The sequence below is a fragment of the Macaca thibetana genome, chromosome 18, assembly GCF_024542745.1.
Source record: "Macaca thibetana thibetana isolate TM-01 chromosome 18, ASM2454274v1, whole genome shotgun sequence".
Taxonomy (NCBI): Eukaryota; Metazoa; Chordata; class Mammalia; order Primates; family Cercopithecidae; genus Macaca; species Macaca thibetana.
Window position 1 is genome coordinate 66,341,117 of NC_065595.1, and position 19,040 is coordinate 66,360,156.

General features: G+C 43.1%; 1 protein-coding gene across 2 annotated transcripts in view; it reads right to left on the reverse strand.

Annotated features, from left to right (window-relative positions):
• Window positions 1-19,040, reverse strand: part of LAMA1 (laminin subunit alpha 1) — a 165,800-nt gene that overhangs the window by 45,527 nt on the left and 101,233 nt on the right. For both annotated transcript variants that reach the window (XM_050767166.1, XM_050767164.1), the window contains exons 29-36: window positions 18,819-18,956; window positions 13,954-14,075; window positions 11,658-11,744; window positions 11,200-11,393; window positions 9,715-9,857; window positions 7,358-7,447; window positions 5,626-5,737; window positions 4,546-4,705 (exon numbers count right to left, since the gene is read on the reverse strand). In XM_050767166.1, the coding sequence (XP_050623123.1) occupies window positions 4,546-4,705; window positions 5,626-5,737; window positions 7,358-7,447; window positions 9,715-9,857; window positions 11,200-11,393; window positions 11,658-11,744; window positions 13,954-14,075; window positions 18,819-18,956 (1,046 nt within the window). The remainder of the gene's footprint in view (window positions 1-4,545; window positions 4,706-5,625; window positions 5,738-7,357; window positions 7,448-9,714; window positions 9,858-11,199; window positions 11,394-11,657; window positions 11,745-13,953; window positions 14,076-18,818; window positions 18,957-19,040) is intronic.

The following is a 19,040-nucleotide window of genomic DNA, read 5'->3' on the forward strand; positions in this document are numbered from 1 at the left end:
GCCTGGGAGGTGGAGGCTGCAGTGAGCTGAGATTGTGCCACTGCACTCCAGCCTGGGTGACTGAGTGAGACCCTGTCTCAAAAAGAAAATAAAGTTCAAAATAGAAACCAAATTTTCATCTATAAGGTAACTCTACTATCTAAACTACAATCACGTGAATGACATACTCCTCAATAATTTGAACAAGATTAAGCAACAAAAAAAAACCCACTCAGCACTTCATTAGCTTCTTCTAGCAAAATTAACAGAGGAAACTGGTGTTTCCCAAACTATGTTCCTCTACAACACCAGTGTCCCAAGAACTGCCAGGCAGATTCCTTGAACAAATATTCCAGGGTGAAAGAAGCGTAGCTGGATCCTGCACGGGGCTGCTGATGGGCGTACTAAAAGCTTTGAGAAGACCTGCAGTACAGAACTTCTCTCTCCTAAGCAGACACTGTGTCATGGAATGTGCTTCTTTAATGAAGTATCTTTGGTCGGTCACAGTGGCTCACGCCGGTAATCCCAGCACTTTGGGAGGCCGAGGCGGGCAGATCACCCGAGGACAGGAGTCCAAGACCAGCCTGGCCAACATGGTGAAACCCTGTCTCTACAAAAATACAAAATTACAAAAATTAGCTGGGCATGATGGCGGGCGCCTGTAATCTTAGCTACTCAGGAGGCTAAGGAGGGAGAATTGCTTGAACCCAGGAGGCGGAAGTTGCAGTGAGCTGAGATCGTGCCACTATACCCCAGCCTGGGAGACTATAAAAATAAATAAATAAATAAAAATATTTTAATAGGTCTGAGATACCAGCATGGAAATCATCTGAAAAACAGCTACAAACAATAATCCAAAGTGTGTAGCAAAGAGTCAACGTGGCAGGCTGGAGCCCGCTCTCCTTTGAAAGGCCTGCTGGTGAGGTGGGCTGTGTTCCCACAGATCCCTAACTGCTAAGAGTAGCTCACTACCTGGGCTGTTTGTGCAAGCAACGTGGTTTATGCTGAACACCTGCTTTCCTTCTGGGAGTCGAGTTTTGCTATGTGCTAGGGAGAGGGTGCCTACCAGTACAGCTCCAACAAAATCCCCGGATACAGAATCTCTGACAGGCTTCCCTGGGCACAAACATCACACACATGGTGCTGCATTTTTCTTGCTGGGGGAGGAGTGCTCTCCGGGATCCCACACGGGGAGAGGACTTCATGGATTCCTCCAGACTCTGCTGTGTCCTTTTGTCCCATCTGGCTGGACCTCCTTAATAAATCTTAGCTGTAAGTACAGTTATATGCTGGATCCTGGGGGTCCTGGTGAAACTCTGAATGTGGTGGTAGTACTGGAGACCCCCAACCCACCATGCAAAGCAATCCGTCTGTGTGCTAAACTTCTCATCTATATGATTGCCATGCTTCAGCATGAACCACCAATTTTCTAAGAATTATTATTAAAAAGCAGATAATTCCTAAAATCATCCATGTAACTTGAAATGGCATATATATAGGGATTATCTATGGAAAATTGGAAAGTGGAGGCCAGAGAATACATTTTAAACTCTTGACTTTTAAAATAAAAGGTCTCTTTAGTAATATTTTTACTTGCAAATTAGAGAGATCAGCAATCTTATTAATAACTTTATTCCAAGTGAAACCATAACGGCAGTGACAGAGAAAGGGGTCGTAGAGGCCGTCGCCAGTAGGGGAGGGTCAGGAGGCACTGAGGGGAACAGGTGGAGGTGGGGGCTGGCCCTGCCTCTCCCCCTCCTTTCAGGCTATTCAACCAGGTCTTCCCGGAACCATCCACCCTAGAGGCGGCGCCCTAGGGCTGGGCTCCGCTCCCTAACCTTCCTCAGCCACCTACACATCTGAGTTGCTGGGGAGCTTGTTAAGGATGGAGAGTCCCAGACCCGCCTTGCAGATCCTAGGAAGGTTAATATTTGTTTAAGGAATCTGCCTAGGAGTTCATGGGACACTAGTGTTGTAGAGGAACATAGCTTGAGAAACACCAGTTTCCTCTGTCAATTTTGCTAGAAGAAGCTAATGAAGAGTGCTGGGGTTTTTTTGTTTTGTTTTGCTTTTGGGGGTTAATCTTGTTCAAGTCATTGAGGACTGTATCATCTCATGTGATTGTGGTTTAGATAGTAACATCATCCTATAGATGAAAATTTGACCTCTATTTTAAACTTTCTTATTGTATTTAAAGTGCATATTCAGAAAATAAACTTTCCCCAAATGGACCACGAGTTCCTAGTGGGCAAAAGGCTCTATTGTTCCCCTGTATGTCCCCAACTCCTGGCACAATGCCAGGGTTCAGGTCACTTTGCTGAATGAATGAATGAATGAATGAATGCATTGATCTCAGATGGGTAACGGTGGGAAGGGACAGCCTCACAAAATGATTCTCTAGGATCTGCAGGGTGGGCCTGGGAATCTCCATCCTTCACATGCTCCCCACCAACTCAGATGTGTGGGGGGCTGAGGAAGGTTAGGGAGCAGAGTCCAACCCAGGGGCGTCACCTCCAGGGTGGGCAGGTCCTGGGAAGACGTGGTTGGAGATGCCCAAGAGGAGCACAGCTGAAGCCTCAGTGTGCAGTTGGGGCTGCAGGACTAACGTTCAACTTGGCTTCTGTGACCACTCCCCACTGCCTCTCAAATTCGATGCAAACTTCAGCTGAGCTTCTTTGGCTCCAGTGTTCCCTCACTCAATGGCTCTCCACCTATGCTAGACTGAGATCTCGTTTCCCTGCCCCTGAAAGGCCCTCGATGTCTCTGATGTCCAAATTCCACCTGCCCGTCTTTTATGGATTGGGTCTCAAATGGTACTTCCTTTTGTTCTGGGTGGGAAAATAATAGGGTTTAGACTCAAACAGATTCAGGTTTGTGGTCAGGTTTCATATTGTCCTGGAGGCTTAATTAACATAGGGCAAGTTACTTATATTCTCTGGGCCTCAGTTTCCTCAACTGGATTCTACCCTACCTGGAAAGACTGAGATGATCACAGAGCACAATGTGAGAAGAGAAGCTGGCACTCTCCTGGCACAGAGGAGGGGCTCCACAGACAGCTGCTCACGCCCGTCTCCTGGCACCACACCCTCCTCTCATTTCCCCCCAAGGCCTTTAGATCCTAGTTCTCTCAGAGCCCTTTCCAGACCCTATTATTCTAGTAATTAGATTACTAGTCCTCTCTCCAAACTCCATCCAACCGTAAACACCTCCTTTTGTTTTTCACCTAACAAATCAACAACGTCAAAAATTATGTTCTACGATGAAAAAGGCCACATGCCCAACCCTCTAGTGTGTTGCTGGTGGCAGTGCACATTGTTTTTAAAAAATATTTAAAAAATTATTTGGAAGCGCATGTTAGGAATCCTCAAAATGCAAATTCTTTGACTAAATAATTCCACTTCTTCTTCTTTTTTTTTTTTTTTTGAGACGGAGTCTTGCTTTGTTGCCCAGGCTGGAGTGCAGTGGCACGATCTCAGCTCACCGCAACCTCCGCCTCCCAGGTTCAAGCAATTCTCCTGCCTCAGCCTCCTGAGTAGCTGGGATTACAGGTGTCCACCACTATGCCAGGCTAATTTTTGTATTTTTAGTAGAGACGGGGTTGGCCTTGTTGGCCAGGCTGGTTTTGAACTCCTGACTTCAGATGACCTGCCTGCCTCAGCCTCCCAAAGTGCTGGGATTACAGGTGTGAGCCACCGTGCCCAGCCAATAATTCTACTTCTTAATATCTACCCTGATAATAATCTGAAATACAGAAAAAGATGAGATATATACAGTATAAATAAATATTTGATATTTCAATATAGAAAAATAGATAAAGCATTTGCATAAGAAGTCCATCACAACATAATTTAAAATAGCAAAATATTAAAGTTTAAATATCTCACAGGACTATATCATTTCATCTGATTATAGTTTAGATAGGAAATTCAAGAGCAAAGTTTTAATGAAGTGTCAAGTAACTATTTATAACAGCACTTCACACATTCATTACAACCTGGCAGAGACACAGCCTGTGCTAGTAATACCTGTATGGAAATGCTAAGATAAAAGCTGGAAAGGAAACTCCAAACTCCTTGTGACTGTATGTAAGAATGTTTTGTGATCTCTGTGTCACTTCACATCATGGGTTTCAATGTAACTGTACTTTCGTATAGAACTGAGTTCAATTATTCTGGCATAACATTGACCTGTCTTGGAGTTCATGGTATTGGTGGCCACCAACGATTTTTTTCTATGAGAGTTTACTGCCTTATCCTTGGTCTATAGTACCATGAGGCTCTGCTGTTTGTGCTGGGTGGAAACATCCAGAATCACAGAAAAGGACAGAAGCCACTGCATGATAGCACAAAGATAGATTATATGGGCTGCACAGATTACACCGTTCTATATTTGGAGGGGTCAGTAACCACCTCTTCCTTTACTTGACCACAGGGCCCCTTCTCCTCTCTTAGGATATTCCATTCCCAGTGAGCACTTTTCTTCCAGGATGCCTCCTTCTCCTTTGGAGATAGCATGCAAGTTTCTCTCTCTACTTGGTTGCACTGTGAACGGTAATTGGGAACTTACTTGAGTTCAAGAGTGGCATTTTGGTGCGACTGTGTGAAGTCTCTTCTCTGCATGATTTCCAGCAAAGACGTCCCGTTCTGTTGCATGCTCTGAAGTGTAGAATTGAGTAGCAGGAAATCTTCATCCAAAGTCTGATTTAAAGTTGTCTTTTCAATAATTTCTATGGAGAAAATTCACCAATCATTTAATAAGCCTCTGAAAAGTGGCTAGTAGCAAGTGAAAAACTTAGACACTTCTCTGCTGAGGACTGCTCTGTTTACCTAAGCTGAGTTGGACCTCCATGCCAGGCCAGGCCACCTGGTGTATCCCAATGTACTCTGTACATCCCTTAACTAAACATCCATGAACTTGGGATTACTGGCCTATTTCAAAGTCTTTCCATGCACCAATAAACTCCCTAAAGGCAGGGACATGGTGTCAACCTCAGCATTTCCTTGTACCTGGCAAAGACATCTGCACATGAAAAATAAATGTTCTCAATAAATATTTACGACATAAATAAACCACCAATGCTTGATCCTACTTTTTTAATTAAACATAATTTGTTCTAATAATTTCCTTACCTTTTGCCCTATAAAGTCTGATTTGCATTGGATTCTGTACTTTTTAAGCCCTTACACTATAATTCAAAAAGAAGAGTGATCATATATTTCTGGTAGCTGGAAAACTGAAAATAGCATGCTAAAAGCCACAGCACACCCAACTGAGAAATGATTAAATTATTCTAATACGATGGATATACTTGGTACCAAACTGAAGTCCCAAATACCATCAGCTCCTATTCTGGGCAAATGGATGGGGAGCTACCATACTAACTTTACCATAATGCGGCTTGAGAATTAGGATCTAAGTTTCAGGTGTAATGCACAAAATTAAAAAAGAAATATGCATTTTTTAAAGCTAAAGCTCTCAGTGAAAGACTAAAGCTTACATATTTCAGGATCCCCAAACTATTGCAGTCCCTCTGGTTCCAGAAAGCCCAATGCAAGGGATATACATCTATTCATATGTTTAAAAAAGCGACAGTGACTTCTTACTAGATAAGGACAGACACTTCAAACTAGACGCTGCCCACACTACCTGTGATGTTCATCCGCAACCTCTCAATGGCTATGGCCAGGTCTCGACTCTCCTTGAAGATTCTCTCAGTTGCCCTGTTCACCTTTTGGGTACTTGCTAACATTCTAGTGAGCTGGTGGAAAAATAAAGTCTCAGGTTAGTTTGACTTTAAGGAGTCTGACTTTAAATAATATGCAAACTTTAGTATTCCGTGGTTGTCGCTTATCAGCAACAACATATATTCCAGAATATAGAGTAAAGATGAGCACTATTATGCAAGCTGAGGTTCATATTTTGGGGTTATAAATGGACTCAGTAGTTAATGAAATAATCTACAACTCACTCAGCGTAAGAAAAGATGGGTATGTTTTCAAAAGCAGGCTAATTGTGTATTAAACTACAGAGTCTCCTAGTGTCTATACTGTGAAGGCCCTCGATTCACTTTAAAACCCAAATATACAGAATATAGAAAGCAAACCTTACTGATTTGTATGGCCTATGAAATGTTAGTCTCTAGGAGTTAAGAACACGGAGTCAGGCAAGCTGATTTTAGACCTGATTCTGCCAGGCTGTGGATAGGCCCAGACATCTCCAAGCATTGTGTGTAACACTTGGGAAACAGTAATGCTTACCTCCCGGGGCTGCTACGAGAACTACACAAGACGAGAGCCAGGAAGTCAGCAGCCCGGAGGCTACCACTTAGCTGTCCTCAGCTGTTATTTTTACTGGGATTTTTACTATTTGCAAAAGGAAAGGTTGTTTGTAATTTCCAAGAATGTAAAGTAACTCAGACTGGGTCTAAAAGTATTTTCTAGTCAAGACCAAGTAGAATCTTCTTTAATGGATACAGAGAATTTATTTTAATCAGCTTATCATTTCCAACCAAATGTTTGCTTGATGAGGTACTTAAACCCAAACTTAAACCCTTCAACTCTTTCCAAAACATCGTTAATTCTCAATTAACAGGAGCCAAACTATACTTTCTAGGGTGATGTTTGTGTATGTGTGCATGTGTTGATGGAGATTAGACATCCATATGTATAGATACAGCATCACAGTACACACAGTACACACACACACACACACACACACGCACATACAAAATTCATAAATGAAAAAATAGTAAATTTGACAGTGATCCTTCCTCACCATCTGCAGAGGGCGAGATTCTTTTTTAAGTCACTAAATGCCATTCCTGTCACAGGTTAAACAGAATAAATAATTCCCTGATGACATAAAAACAAGCTCACTTGCCACTCAGAGCCCTAAAATCAGAACCACCCCAACCTGAAGGCTGAAGGTTGCACAGACACCACGTCTTGAGGTCTGTGCGCTCCCTGCTCCACCCAGAAAGTTTTAGAGAGCATTACTGATGTTCAGTCCATGCTTTTGGGCTCACCATGTGCTTGATTACTGAATGAATTTAGGAGGAGGAAGAAACCTCAGCGATCTTTTCATCCCCGCCCCACCCGTTGTTTCAGAGGAGAAAATGTAAGTCAGAGCTAAGAGACTGCCCAACTCTGTCCTCAGCAGAGATGACAACAGACATTAAGTCGGGAGCCTTTTCCCACTAAACCACAGAAACTGGCAGGGTCAAAACCAATTTGATGATTAAGTAACTGGAGCACAGCTCGTGGGAGGAAGAGGCTGGCATGATCTAATGAGAACCTTGCCGACAGCCCCAAGGCAACTGTTCAGGAGGGCTGATGGGAGGGACCTGGAGGAAGGTTGGTTCGTTATGGAAAGAATTTACCTTCTTTTGCAGGTTGTCCGTTTCTTCTGCAACACCTTCAAGCTTAATTCTTCCCAGGTCCTTTTGCATATTTTCTCTTAATAAAGATTCCTAGGAAGAATGGAGGAAATAAATTATAATGCTTCGCAGTAAAATGTTCTGATTCTTAACTAAGAAGCACTTGTTATTTCCTTTTTGTTCACAGAAAGAAGTTCTTTCCTTGGAACTGTCATTTAAAAAAAAAAATAGATCACATTTACTTAGGTTTCGATTATAGCGACATGATTCCATATTGCCATCCTTTGCATTATATTTCTGATATAGATATAAATTTAAAATCTGGTGTGATAAGCAGAATCTGATACTGCTGCAATTCTCAGATAAAATTCTGGCTTTATCTCAATAGCAGAGTCACACAAATTTAATTATAATTGCAACACCTAAGAAAAAAACGCCTTTAGGCTAAACTACAAAAGAATTCAATAAAGAAAGATTTATAAATACAAAAAATAAAGAAAAATAAAGTGCTTAATTTATGCCAACATCCTTCTAATTTCTTGTATGATTTTGTTTAAACTTTAAAACTCAATGAATACTTTACATAAACACAAAAAGTTATTTAAAGAAAACGGACAAGTGGTTTATTTAGAGCAAATCATTCAAAATGAGTTAAAATTTAAATCAAATATTTATTTGATATATAGAAAATTGTTATATCCCTGGGACCCATACTGGCAGATTAATATACTGATTGTATATGTAGTGATTGGAAAAAACATTTAAATATTCTTTTTTTAATAGATTTAAAAGCTCTCATTTTTCAAAAACACTTTGTGACATTTGAGGAAAGTATAACATAAAAACATCTCTTAGCGGTCCCTAAAAGACCACTGCAAATCAAGATGGATCCAAGAACCAGCCCCATCCCAACACGCACACACACACACACACCCCGCTAAGGAAGTATTACGTTTGAGGAAAGCTCTTATCTAAGAAAAGGCATTTAGAAATGGCCATCCCTTTTATTGCTACCTGGCACACTGCATAGATTATGTCAAATTCTAACACATATATAAAGCAAAATTTAAGAATCACATTGTTTTCCAATGAGAATTAAAAGTGGGTCAGGGGCGGTGACTCACGCCTGTAATCCCAGAAATTTGAGAGGTCAAGGTGGGAGGATCTCTTGAGCTTAGGAGTTCAAGACCAGCCTGGACAACATAGCGAGAGCTCATCTCTATTAAAAATAAAAATAAAAAACTAGCTGGGCATGGTGGTGTGTGCCTGTAGTCTCAGCTACCTGGGAGGCTAAGGCAGGAGGATCCCTTGGGCTATGGAGGTTAAGGCTGCAGTGGGCCATGACTGTGCCACCGCATGCCAACCTGAGTGACTGAGGGAGACCCTGTCTCAAAAAATAAATAAATAAATAAATAAATAAAATAATAAAAATAAATAAGTGCTATAGTAGGACACTGTCTACTAAGTTAATTTCTTAACTCTTCATCCTTTTTTGACCTAGGCCCTGTTGATGAAAACATAAAACTATGATTTACTGCCAGACATTTAATGCAGTCTTCCAGGGAGGAGAGATTCTGTGCCCTGCAACTCTCGTGAAGTGAATAACAATATACTTAAAACGGTACATCTTCAGTATGAGCCAACTTTAAAGAAGATACTATTCAGATTTATTCTCTGCTTTTCTTTTTCTTTTTCTTTTTTTGAGACGGAGTCTTGCTCTGTCACCAGGCTGGAGTGCAGTGGTGCGATCTCGGCTCATTGCAACCTCCATCTCCCAGGTTCAAGCAATTCTCCTGCCTCAGCCTCCCAAGTAGCTGGGATTACAGGCGCGCGCCACTGTGCCCAGCTAATTTTTGTATTTTTAGTAGAGACGGGGTTTCACCATGTTGGCCAGGATGGTCTTGATCTCTTGACCTCGTGATCTGCCCGCTTTGGCCTCCCAAAGTGCTGGGATGCTGGGATTACAGGTGTGAGCCACCGTGCCTGGTCTATTTTCTGCTTTTCTAATAGGGCAGCTGTTTTTAAACACCCAAAGTTGTCTTACAGAAGAGCAAGTGGATTTGGTCTTATCCCAAAAGGCAGAATGAGGGCCACAGAGGACAGCATTGATAAGGAGTCCTCCAGGGAGCACTCAAACAATGAAAGCTGCCAACTGTGAAACAAGCTAGCATGTGAGATAAGTAAGTAAGTGCCTGTCACTGGTCACAGTCAAGGAAAGACTGGAAACCTGTCCGCAGGGGCCGATGGAAGTTGGGCTCTCACACTGCGGGGAGGACACATGCAATGACTCCCACCATTCCCACTGACTATATCCCTCAATGATACACGTATCTGTTCATCTCCATATTTCCAGTACCTACCTGGAGATATTTAGTTGTATTTTCCAGGTTTGACAAAATTCCATATGGGACAGGGATAATGCCAGTGAGGTTCAGAGAAAGAATGGCACCACCAATCTCATGCAAGTCATTCAGCAGCACACCTACACATTCATCATCACAGGCTACAAGACAAATTTTTAAAAAGGAGAGTTAAAGTTAATGCAGTGTGGTCTGCCCATTTTTTCATGGGGTTGCATAAGCTGTTTTGTGAAAATGACATATGCGGTCAGAGTACACTCCAAGACCCCGTGCACCATATCTGATCTCATTCTCACTCCAACTGTGCCATAGGTGGCACGGCAGGAAGTGCTAGGCCCCTATTCAATGATGATGCCAAGACTCAGATCAGATACGTAACTTCCCTGAGGTCACACAGAAAGAAACAGCTGAGGCCGAGAGTGGTGCCCAGCTCTGGCACACATTTCGTTCTTCTGCCCTCATCATTATGCTGCCTGGTTCATCTTTAACTAGGACCCACTGCGCTGAATCCCAGCATTCCCTTCCACAGCCTGCTTGTCACCTCCCCAGACAGTTTGCAAATGCATCTTTCGCAAGTACAAGTGAAGGACACTGGATAGAATAGTGGGGGTGTTTGTGCCTATAATCAACACAAAAGTCAAAGCAAAAAAGACCTCCAATGCCATGATCCTAACAGGCCTCCTTATCTTCCCCATTAACCCCTGAGAAGACATCCCAAGATGACTATCTCGTGCACTTGCTGGTAAAATAAATCAGAACTGGAAAAAAAGTTTACAAAAGTCCATGATAGGCTGGGCGTGGTGGTTCACGCCTGTAATCCCAGCACTTTGGGAGGCTGAGGCGGGCAGACTGCCTGACGTCAGGAGTTCAAGACCAGCCTGGCCAGCGTAGTGAAACCCTGTCTCTACTAAAAATACAAGAATTAGCCAGGCAAGGTGGTGGACACCTGTGATCCCAGCTACTTGGGAGGCTGAGGCAGAGGAATCACTTGAGTCCAGGAGGCGGAGGTTGCAGTGAGCCGAGATTGCGCTACTGCACTCCAGCCTGGGGGACACAGCAAGACTCCATTTAAAAAAAAAAAAAAAAAAAAAAAAAATCCATGATAGCCAAGAGCAGAAGCTCTCATGAAATTGGGGTAACACAAATGACAACCCCACAAAGCTGTTTCCTCTCCCACACTAAATCACTCCCGGCTCCACTAAAGGAAATATTAATGCCACTAAACGAGAAAGTTGAAATCACTGTGCCACTCTGAGTGCCAGAGGAATAAACTGGTATCTTAGAACCTCCTGCCTCAGCTGGAAAACACCGGATGAAAGGTTCAGTTCAGCAGATGCAACAGTGATCTATGATTAGAAAATAACAAAATGAAAATAAAACAGGAGGTTGGTATCCTGCGGACATTTTAGTGTGCCACCACCGCTTCTTTCCCAACACATTTGGGAGGAAAAACCATCTTTACACATTTAGGGGAGAAATACTCACAAACACAATCCGTTTCCATCAGAATGTGCCTCGGTTCACACTCATCGCACCGGAGCCCCGAGGCCCCCAGCCTGCAAACGCACTGCCCAGATGTGCGGTCACAGTCGCCATGGACAGAGCCGTGCGGGTTGCAGTCACACTTCTGGCAACTGCCACCTAGTGTTTGAGGGTTCCCATAATAGCCCAAGGAGCACCTACAGAAAGGAAGGAACATACGTACAGATAGGATGGTCAATACCAGCTTCTAACTCACGACAGTAATCATTTGCACCAAATGAAATGCAAAGCACAGATCCATTCACCTTGGGAAAACTTGTTTTGGAACAGTAATGAGGTCTTATTTCAATCAAGCAATGCAAATTGTTAATGGCTCCCAGATCACTATAGTAAATATGCCCAACACCTTATAAAAGAAACAGAGTACCCAGGGATTTCCACGTGACAATCCACCCATGTACCTTTCACAATGTTGTCCTTCATAGCCCAGGAGACAGGCGTCACAACGGAAATTGTGGTCACCTTCCAAGACACAAGTGGGACTAAAACTGGAGGAAAAGAATTTCTTCTTGAATTTTCAGATACACAATTTCCATCTTTCCTTAAAGTGCTTATTCATTACTCTTAGGATACACTATACTGGTCTCAAAGTTACGTGATCACACATAGCTTTTTAGAGCTTACAATCTACTGGGCAAAAGGAAGGAAAATAAATGTAATCAATAAGTGCATGCACATCTTGTATCCAAAAGACATTCATAAGACCCTGTCCGGGGCAATCATGTGAATGTTAAGTGGAAGAAGACTGACCTTAGGGATTATCACTAATTAGCCACCCAACAAGAGAGTGTCCCAAGGAAAAAGCGTCTTTGCTTACTAAGTGATAAGGTGGTAAGAGAGTTGAAACAACTATGAGCAAGCATGAAAACCCGCAGGGGAAGATGGATGAACACACGCTGACGAAAAGAACTTTATTGACTGTAATGTAAGGCGAGGAAGGCAAGCCAGGGAAGCAAAGGCAAGGAAGTAGGGTGGAATTGGAGAATCGATGAACCTAAAGGCAGGCAGGGAGTTATGTGGTAGGCTACCAGAAGCAAAATGACAGAGCCTCTCAAAGTGTAATTATCGACTGGGATTTGATCTCCTCATTCATGGATTTCTGCTTTTGTTTTACTCCTTTTTCTCAACATCCTCTACCCTCTGCCTTCACGTTTTAAATTACCAATGCGCCATCTAGAGGCTGAGCTGGGTGCATGCAAACTACTGGAGACAATAAAAAACAAAAACGGTTAAAGCCAAGCCTGGTTCCTTCTGGTTAGCAAGATGAAGTTTCCAGCATCAGTTACCAGCCCCATACCACTTCTGACTCTTTTTCCTCCTTAAAATAGTAAAGGGACAGACTTCAGTGGAAACAAAATACGTAGAAAATAAAGCATGTGTTTTAGGACATCTCAGATTCTGAGCACACACGAATGTTCACATCCTCACAATCTCTTCCTGATAGCACAATTTTAATTTATTAATGTGGACTTTGGGGACGTTTATAACCTTTTTATTATTGAAGAAGTAAACTATTCAAACAGTACGGAAATGTGCAGAGTAGTAGGGTAGAACGTCCTTCCCAATACTTCTCTGGGCACATATAGCCACCTATAACTTGGGTATGAATAGACATGTGGATATGAATTTTTTCCAAAATGGCATCACACTACATATTCCATTACATACTTCAACTGGCCATTTCTCTAATTCTGTGCCTACAGATATACCTTATTCTTTTCTCCATGTTTGTAAAATATTTCACTCTAGGAATGCAACACAATGTATATAATCAATTCCCTGTAAGTAGATATTTGTTTCCCCTATTCCTCATGAGTACAAGCAATGCTAAAACACATCCAACGTTACACACACGAAAGTATTTCTATAGCATAGACTACAGAAATGGAATTGACAAGTCAAAATTCACATATATAGATTTAATATAAAAAATAAGCACTAGTAACAACACATTTTAGGATGCTTCATAGCTTGCCAGGGAAGTGAACATAGTGCCTCTCATTCAGTACTCACCATCAGGCATGATTTACTTGGAGGCAATAAAAAACAGAAGATTCAGACAAATATTAAAAGGAATACTTTGCTGCAGTAAACCAAAAGTTAACATTTGATCTTTACATGTTCAATACCTTGCCAAATATTCTAAGTGATAATAAAATATTGTTGACGAATTATAATTTTCATTTGAACCAAAGAGGATTCTTTGATATTCTAATTCCCACTTAAAATTTCTGGTTCCCTTTTGCATTCAGATAATTCTGTACAAACATCATGAGTACAAGATAGAAACTAGTCCCAATTTTATCACCATGTGCATTTCAGCACTTAGGCACCAGCTTATATAAATTCTAATCCTATTCTCTTAAATGGTAATTGGGTTCTTTTGTATCATTATCAATAAAATTAATAACAATTCATCTCCATGCAGATTGGATACATATGCTGTGGGCTAAAATGAGTCTTAAAAAACAAAACGTAAAAGTCCTTCCTTTAACTGGTTGCATCCAAACATCCAGTACCAACACAGATGCTTTGCTTTTGGAAAGATTCTCTTCCAATGCTTTTGAGAATGAACACTTTTTCTTAAAATTAACCTTTTGCAACCAAAGGAGAATATTCATTAACACAGACCACTGAGGGTGAACTGGAAGCAGCCCTGGGCAGCCCAGCATGCCAGCTGCACCTGTGGGGGCTCACCTGGCGGGGGGGCTGTGAGGACAGACACACAGAGCACAGTCACTTGCTGAGCCAGTCACCTTCCCATAGTAGCCAAAAGCACACACATCGCAATGGTCACCTGCTGTGTTATCGCCGCAGTTCTGGGAGCCCACATTTAAAGGAAGAAGGAAAAAATGGGAGATTGTTAGAAATCATTCTTATCTGGTAATAGCTAAGCACTGCCACGTTTTATATCAGCGAGCTTTTAAAAACATAAGGGGAGCATTTTCCTCCATATTCTTAAAAATCCTGAAAACATTTCCAGCTCTGGGGCTTTCATTCATCATAAGGCTGCATTCATCCAATAAAGCCAAGAAATTACTAGTATATTCTTCTTAAGGAAAATAGACATAGGAGCCCTAAAAGCAGTTTGCAGAACCTTAAAACACAGATTTAAAATATTTAGTGGCCCAAAAAACAATCTGAAGCACCAGTTTTGCACATAGTCAGGGTTCAACAACCACATGCAAGTAAGTGAAGAATGGATAGACGATTTAGGAAATAGAGAATGAGGGAAGAAAACTCATGGTTTTAGAGCACCACTGATAGATTACTACAATCACCAACTAACTTTCAGTTCATTTTTTTTTTTTTTTTTTTAGAGACGAGGTCTCCCTGTGTTGCCCAGGCTGGAGTGCGTGGTGCAATCATAGCTCACTGCACCTTTGACCTCCAGGGCTCAAGTTCAAGTGATCCTCCTGCCTCAGCCTCTCGAGTAGCTGGGACCACAGGCACACGCCACCACGTTTGTTTAATTTTTCACTTTTTTGTACAGATAGGGGGTTGCTATGTTGCCCAGGCTGGTCACAAACTCCTGGCCTCAGGTGATCATCCTGCCTCAGCCTCCTAAGTAGCTGGGACGACAGACACAGGCCACCCCATGTGGCATTTCCAGTTAACCTTTACATCATCCTTTGGACCTATAGTCTTTCTATTAAAAAGGGTACACATTTTTAAAGCTAAAAGAACAAGCAGTTCTTGCCATCTGACTCCAATTTGAAATTGGCATTTGCTCAATTCATCTCTATTTACTCAGTCCCTGGCCACAAGATTCCATGTCTGATGCAGCTGAGTCGAAAAACCAGGATGGCTGAGGAACCCCTGAGCAAACTCCCAGGCTGACTCACACTTTTCTCCTTGGCAGTGAGAGGTGATACAGAAAGACATAATTTACATGTTAAAAAAAGACTATTTTAAGTTCATTTAAATGTTTTAAAAATTCTAGTATTTTTCATTTTAAAGTTCTATTCCTATTTTTTTCCCTGATGGGGACAAATTTTACTGGGATCTACCTGACCTCTCAAACTGATCTCTCTTTAGAAGTAAAATTTGTAATCTCTCTCTTGAAAAGTAAATGTGTTAAAGACATGTGTTAATGGCATGGCCTAAACTTGACAAGGAATAAGTATTAGACGATAAGGGAGAATTGAAGATTTTCAGGTTTTCCACGGCTAACACCAGCTCCCCGACACACGATGGACTCTGGGCTCCCTAGAGAAGCAAAGACAAGCTGCCCCAAGAGTGGCCAGGAAATAAGGACCTCCTGATGAGAACTAAAGTGTGGGCTGAACTCGTTGCTATGGGAAATGCACAGAGAATGCCTGCCAATTTTTTACTGATGTAAAAAGGTTCCGTCGTATCTCCCAGAAGGCGGTGGTAGGGGGTGGGTAACCAGGAAGAGAAGCTCCCAAGCTACCAACCGCCCTTGTCCTCTGTCTCCCCAGCCCCTTCCAAGTCATACTTCCAAAAATCAATCACTTTTTTTTTTTTGAGATAGAGTTTCACTCTTGTTGCCCAGGCTGAAGTGCAATGGTATGATATCAGCTCACCACAGCCTCTGCCTCCCAAATAGCTGGGATCAAGCGATTTTTTTGCCTCAGCCTCCCCAGTAGCTGGGATTAAGAGGCACACGCCACCATGCCCAGCTAATTTTGTATTTGCAGTAGAGACGGGGTTTCTCCATGTTGGTCAGGCTGGTCTCAAACTCCCAGCCTCAGGTGATCCGCCTCCCTCGGCCTCCCGAAGTGCTGGGATTATAGGTGTGAGCCACCATGCCCGGCCCCAATCAATCATTTTTATGGTAACACCAAACGCCCAGTGACCTGAACATCCTGTATACTAATGACAAAATCAGATCCAAAACGGTCTTCATATCTACCTGTACAATAAATACAGAGGGAGTGCTTAGGAGATTATGTTGAAGGGAAATGAACTGCACTAAACCACAAAAGGATCTGAAACACTGAGGACGGAAGGGAAGGTCCTGGGCTTAAAGAGCAAGGAAGAAGGGACGGAGGCGCTATATTGGTGAGAATAGTGCAAGGGTCTTATGTCTAGTCAACTCTGTGAGGCAGCAGTGACAGGGCGGACATGACTACCCTGTCCAGGCTGTGCCGTGGAGACACAGCACCTCGAGTTAAGGAGAGATGCTCCCATCGACTCCGGGAGCAAAGGCATTAGGCTCAGGGCAGGATACCAAAGACACACAGTGACATGCACACCCCAGACTGGTGAATGGACCCATGACCACTCCATCCGGCCTCCAGCCACGTGAGGGTGTGTGATTTGGAAGGTTGAAGATTCAGGGCCTTTGGACATGGGAAAGAGGGATTTGATCAAGTAGTTTCGCAAGGTATTTGTTAAGGTCCTACCACCAACAGATGTACCAACAGATGATGGTCCAGGGGCACCGGCTTCAGGAAGAATCAGGGCTCCCAAAGATGAGCTGAGCTGTTCTGGAGTGAGCTCCCCATTGTTGCAGGTGTGTAAAACGTACACTAAATTACTGCCTGGCATAGCTGTTACAGTTCAGACTTCATATCTGAAGGGATAGCCGGGCGTGGTGGCTCATGCCTGTAATCCCAGCACTTTGGGAGGCCAAGGCAGGCGGATCATTTGAGGTCAGGATTTTGAAACCAGCCTGGCCAACATGGTGAAACCCTGTCTCTACTACAAATACAAAAATTAGCCAGGCATGGTGGCAGGCGCCTGTAATCCCAGCTACTTAGGAGGCTGAGGCAGGAGAATCGCTTAAAGCCAGGAGGCAGATGCAATGAGCAGATTACACCATTGCTTTCCAGCCTGGGTGACAGAGCAAGCCTCCATCTCAAAAAAAAAAAAAAAGATCTGAAGGGACTCTGACAAGAATAGAAGGACCACTGCAACCCTGAAATCCCATCCTCTAAGCCCAGACACCATTTTTTGTTTATAGTGGGTTTCAGTGACAAGAACTGTCAATAAGTGGTGACCATGAATGAAGTCCCTAGGGACAAACACAGAATACAGATCTGTAAAAAGAGGGAAAACCAGAATCAAAATGTGGTGGGAGGCAGGTTGGGAGCCCGCAGTCCTAACTCCTCTGTTTTGGCTCCAGTGTTTCCTTGTGATTGGGCCACACCCAGGATCTCCAAGGCTTCGGGTGTGTCCTTGATGGGCAGCGCATTTCCCTTCAATGCATTATTTTACCCAAGGCAAGTTAATCTGGGAACAATTTCTACCAGTAATCAATGTTTCCACCTGAGTGATTGTAAAGCATGAGCCTTCAGGAGCAGGAAACAAGTATCAGATCATTTTGTTATCTGCCTCACTGGCTCAAGCTAAATCATGGGCACGGGAGTTTGTCCTCAGTCAGGGCTGCGAGCCTTCTGTCTGGGTCGCTTAGTCATTTACAGTGGTCAGAGTTCTCCATGTGTCCCTGAGACCAATCTTTTTGTTTGTTTGTTTGTTTGTCTGTTTTGAGACGGAGTCTCGCTCTGTCGCCCGGGCTGGAGTGCAGTGAGCGATCTCAGCTCACTGCAAGCTCCGCCTCCCGGGTTCGCGCCATTCTCCTGCCTCAGCCTCCTGAAGAGCTGGGATTACAGGCGCCACCACCACGCCCGGCTAATTTTTTGTATTTTTAGTAGAGATGGGGTTTCACCATGTTAGCCAGCATGGTCTCAACCTCCTGACCTCGTGATCTGCCTGCCTCGGCGTTCCAAAGTGCTGGGATTACAGGTGTGAGCCATCACGCCCGGCCCCCGAGACCAGTCTTGGCCTAGGAGAAGGTGGCTGAGAAGCAAATACGCACTAACATGTGAATAATGTGCTGTTATCATCCCCTAGAGAATATGCATTTTTTAAAAAATGCAAGGAGAGGGCAATATTTTACATAGAGAAATACATTTGCAACACTGGCATTAATTTATTTTAAAATTCCCACGTGAGCCCCCAGACTTTATCATATATAGTTCTCATCTATTTTGACTACGGCAACCAGTACTGCAATTAAAAACAAGGCATGCAACTACAGTCATGCGTCACTTAAAGATGGGGATACTTCCTGAGAAATGCATCCTAGCTGATTCTGTCATTGTGTGAACATCATAGAGTTCACAAGGAGCAACCAGAGGGCGCGGTCCCCTGCCACTTACACAAACCTAGATGGCACAGCCTACTACACGCCTACGCCATATGGTAGGCAATTGCAACACAACAGTAAATATTTGTGCATCTAACTATATCTAACATAGAAAAGGTAAAGTAAAAATACAGTGTTATAGTCTTATCAGACCACTGTCCTATATGTGATCTATTGTTGATGGAAATGTCATTATTTGGTGCATGACTGTAATTCCCAAATTGATGCCCACAGATAAATTCATCAAGAAAGTAAAATTTATAAAAGAATTTCCACTGATAAGGTCAGAACCACTAAGCTATTCCTTCCTTAAAGAAATACGTTTATATTTTACATTGAGCTAACCTCTCACTAAACCAAGGCACAGCTATGACTTTGACCAGAAATCTGACACTCAGCATCCACTTTACTTCTAAACTCAGGCAAGCACCCCCACAAACCAGCATACCAGACACTTCCCGGTGTCGGGGTCACAGGTGTCACTATGGTTGTTGCAACTGCAGGGCACACAAGGAGCAACCAGAGGGCGCGGTCCCCTGCCACTCCCTGCTGGGAGCTTCCCTCTGTGGTACCCAGGGGCACAGTCCTGAGGGGATGCAAAAGGGAGGACAAAAAAGTCTGATTAAATAGTGAGTGAGGGACTTGAATAGACATTTCTCCAAAGGAGACA